At 33.9% G+C, this 2,610-nt stretch overlaps 1 protein-coding gene across 1 annotated transcript in view; it reads right to left on the bottom strand.

Moving 5' to 3' along the window:
* Positions 1-1,934, bottom strand: part of AK88_04560 (uncharacterized protein) — a gene marked incomplete at both ends in the record, with an annotated part of 10,255 nt that extends 8,321 nt beyond the window's left edge. The window contains 2 exons of the mRNA XM_012482170.1: positions 323-1,585; positions 1,785-1,934. Of these exons, the coding sequence (XP_012337593.1) occupies positions 323-1,585; positions 1,785-1,934 (1,413 nt within the window). The remainder of the gene's footprint in view (positions 1-322; positions 1,586-1,784) is intronic.
* Between the last annotated feature and the right edge of the window lie 676 nt (positions 1,935-2,610).

Genomic DNA, 2,610 nt, shown 5'->3' with positions numbered 1-2,610 from the left:
AAAAAAAAAAAAAAAATATATATATATAAGCCCACATTTTTATAAATGCGCAATAACATAAAATAAGTATAAAAAAATTTTAAAAGATATATGTCCATATAATATAGGATAAATAAATTTCTTGAATACATGTTACTACATTGAAATGGTTTATTTATTTATTCTCTAATCTAATAAATAACATTTACATTAACATTAACATTAACATTAATCATTAGTGAAGCCATATTTTTGCAAAATGTGTACAATTAAAAAAGGTTGAAAAATTAGACAATTTTTTTTTATATTAATTTGAGTTCACGTATTCATTTCATATCATTACTTCATTAACAAATTGAGTCCATTCTTCCTTGGTCAGGCGTTTAACAGAAAGTACCTTACATATCCAACTAGTCATTCCAAGTCTAACTTTTTTCCACTTGGCCCAGTTTGACTCTTCATATTGTAAATATTCTTTTTCCTTAGGGACAAACCATTCTATGAGTTCCTTTATCTTATTTTCTATGCCTGGAATCTGACTGAACCATCCTTGACTCTTCACCAAATCTAAAAATTCTGCAGCTGTCATATATTCAAGCGCTTCATAATCAACATACTCTTCTCTCTGTTTCCACAGATGCAATAACCACCCCTTAATATGCTTCTCCTTAAATCTTTTCATATCATTCTTCAGAGTATTCACTAAATCAGCATAAGCACCCTCCATCCAATTCTTAAAAAGTGAATCCATATGATTTCTTACTTCTTTGTCAAACCACTTCTTACCTTCCCCAGCGTTCGCATTAACTGTTAAAATATTCTTAGCATCTTCTCCTACTGATGTCAGTTGGCTATAATTCATCCATCTGCTTTGAATCAAATTAAACCATTTCGAAATTTCTTTATCCTTTTCCTTCATGAAAGCACTTCGTGATTTATTTAATTTATCTTCAAACCTGAACCAAGACATTTCTAAAGCATGTTTAAACGTGTCCCAATCTTTATATTGTGAATCGTCTATGTCATAATCTTCTTTTTCTTGTGTCTCCTCCTCCACCACAGCATCTTCATCTTCGTACACATCTCCTAAATCGCCCCATGCACCATATCCTAGGTCCCACCCATAATGAGCATCTAGGTTCTCGTTCACATCATGCCCCTGTACTATATATTCTTCTTCCATTCTTTCAACATCTACTCCGGATTCTTCCTCAAAATAACCTCCATCTTGTGCCTCATACGACCCTTCTAAATATACATCCCCTTGAACAGACTCCCCTTCTGAATATTCTTCTCCCTCCCCTAGAACAGATTCTCCTTCTAAGTATTCTTCTCCTCCCCCTTGAACAGATTCGCCTTCCCAGTCTTCATCAGGATAACCTTCTTCTTGTATCTCGTACTCCCCTTCTACATATTCTTCGCCTTCCGTTTCTCCTGCAGGAGTGTATTCTCCGCTATCCTCCCCTTCCTCCCACTCGACATCCTCTAATTCACCCTCATGTTCTGATTGAGATACGGTTTCCTTTGCTAAACTGCGAGCAACTCTGTTAGGTACTTGCACTTTGGCCAACTGCTCTCCTCCCTGTCCTTGTAAGTCATGTTGGTGCTATAGCGGCAAGGAAGTATGGTGATGAGTTCATAACAGAATGGAAATATGGCACATAGCAGGGGAGGCAATAAATATGCATACGGTAATATATATATACACTATACGTACATGGCATATATATATAGCCACTCGTACAAATTTGCACTCTACATACATGCATATATCAGCATGCCTCTTTCTTGTTCAGTGAGCTTACCTTCAAAAAGATGTACGCAGAAACAATAAAAAGGATGGCAACTCTTTTGGAAAAGAAGGACCTGGGTGCGGATTCTACTTTGCCATTTCGGGATTGGGACGCTCCTTGTAGGAGGCCGCTGGACGATGTTGTTTTCTTCAAATTTGCCATGTTGTTATTGTATGCCTATGTTTAAGAAAAATACACCAGGTATAGTATGGTTTAACTCCGTTCTTACATATAATACCGCCTTGCGATGTGTAAAAAAAAATGTATATATATATGTTCTTGTTATATGAAAATTGTAGTTTCTACAAGGGGAAAAGGAATTGAAATATGATGAGCCAACTGTATACATATACATACGTACATACACATACACATATAAATGTTTATATGAGCACGCGTTTTAGGGGTAGTACTACTATATCCATTCTGCATGGTTTGCAAAATTTGTAGAATTCACAAAAATGTGCTTAAAAAAACCAAAAGGCAGGAGGAGAGATTCCACCTTTTTAATATATAAATTATTACAAATTTTTTACAAACTTACCTATGAAAAAATATTAGAAAAAAAAAATTCGAAACACAGAAAGTCCAATCCTTACATGAAGAATAAATTATACAATTAAAAAAATACATAAAATAATATTACAAAACACTCACCTTTCTTGTCTTCTACTGTTGTTTTAGTTTACATTAAAAGTTGTATTAAAAAAACAAAAATTTGGTAGTTGTATAACTCGTAAATTCCTTAAAAATAAGTTAAAGGTAAACGGTAAAATAAGAACGAAAATAAGAACGAAAATAAGAACGAAAATAAGAACGAAAATAAGAACGAAAATAA

This window comes from Plasmodium fragile (genome assembly GCF_000956335.1).
Source record: "Plasmodium fragile strain nilgiri unplaced genomic scaffold supercont1.67, whole genome shotgun sequence".
NCBI classification, from domain to species: domain Eukaryota; phylum Apicomplexa; class Aconoidasida; order Haemosporida; family Plasmodiidae; genus Plasmodium; species Plasmodium fragile.
Note: the sequence above shows the minus strand (reverse complement) of the source record. Positions and strands in the feature narration are given on the sequence as shown.